Raw genomic sequence first — 734 nt, 5'->3', positions numbered from 1 at the left:
TGAGCTGCGGATAGACCTGATCAGACAGCAGCTGGAAAACAAACGGCCGCAGCAATTGCTGCTGCTGCTGCTGGGGTGTATGCAGCAGCAGCAGGCAGCAGCAACTCCTCTACCCTCTCTGCTTTCTGCTGCGATGAATTAAACAACACACACGGAGCCTCCAGCCGGCCTGCAGCAGCAGCAGCAGCAGCAGCAGCAGCAGCAGCAGCAGCAGTAGTAGCAGCAGTAGTAGTAGTAGTAGCAACAGTAGATAAAGATTGCTGCCGAGGGTTTTATACTGTCTCTTTTAGGGTTTAGGGTTTGTGAAACAAAGCCTAAAGGAGAGGGTTTAGGGTTTAGGGTTTATTATTAAACAAGGGTTTAGGGTTTAGGGTTTAGGGTTTAGGGTTTACCTGTGAAAACCCTACAGTAAGCGAGCCGCAGCCCGCAAGGGTCTGGGGTTACCTTGAATGCAGCAGCAGCAGCAAGTGCATGCGGAGAGATAGCAGCAGCAGCAGGCACCAGTGCTGCTGCTGCTGCTGCTGTTGCTGCTGGTGCTGCTGTTGTTGCTGCTGGTGCTGCTGTTGTTGCTGCTGCAGCAGCTGCTGCCGTTGCTTCTGCTGCTGCTGCAGCAGCAATAGCCGCGCTGCTGGGGGCAAAGAGCTGCCCCCGCTGCTGCTGCTGCTGCTGCTGCTGCTGCACTAGCTGTATCCCGTGGCGAGTTCGTTTCTGCTGCCGTTGCTGCTGCTGCTGCC

The 734-nt window shown here is 55.4% G+C and overlaps 1 protein-coding gene across 1 annotated transcript in view; it reads right to left on the bottom strand.

Moving 5' to 3' along the window:
- EMH_0012720 (elongation factor Tu GTP-binding domain-containing protein, putative) overlaps window positions 1-734 on the bottom strand; it is a gene marked incomplete at both ends in the record, with an annotated part of 7292 nt that overhangs the window by 2803 nt on the left and 3755 nt on the right. The window contains one exon of the mRNA XM_013499610.1: window positions 445-596. Coding sequence (XP_013355064.1) covers window positions 445-596 — 152 coding nt within the window. The remainder of the gene's footprint in view (window positions 1-444; window positions 597-734) is intronic.

The sequence above is a fragment of the Eimeria mitis genome, genomic scaffold, assembly GCF_000499745.2.
Source record: "Eimeria mitis Houghton genomic scaffold, Emh_scaff449, whole genome shotgun sequence".
Lineage (NCBI taxonomy): Eukaryota > Apicomplexa > Conoidasida > Eucoccidiorida > Eimeriidae > Eimeria > Eimeria mitis.
The sequence above is the reverse complement of the archived record's forward strand: the minus strand, read 5'-3'. Positions and strand labels throughout refer to the sequence as shown.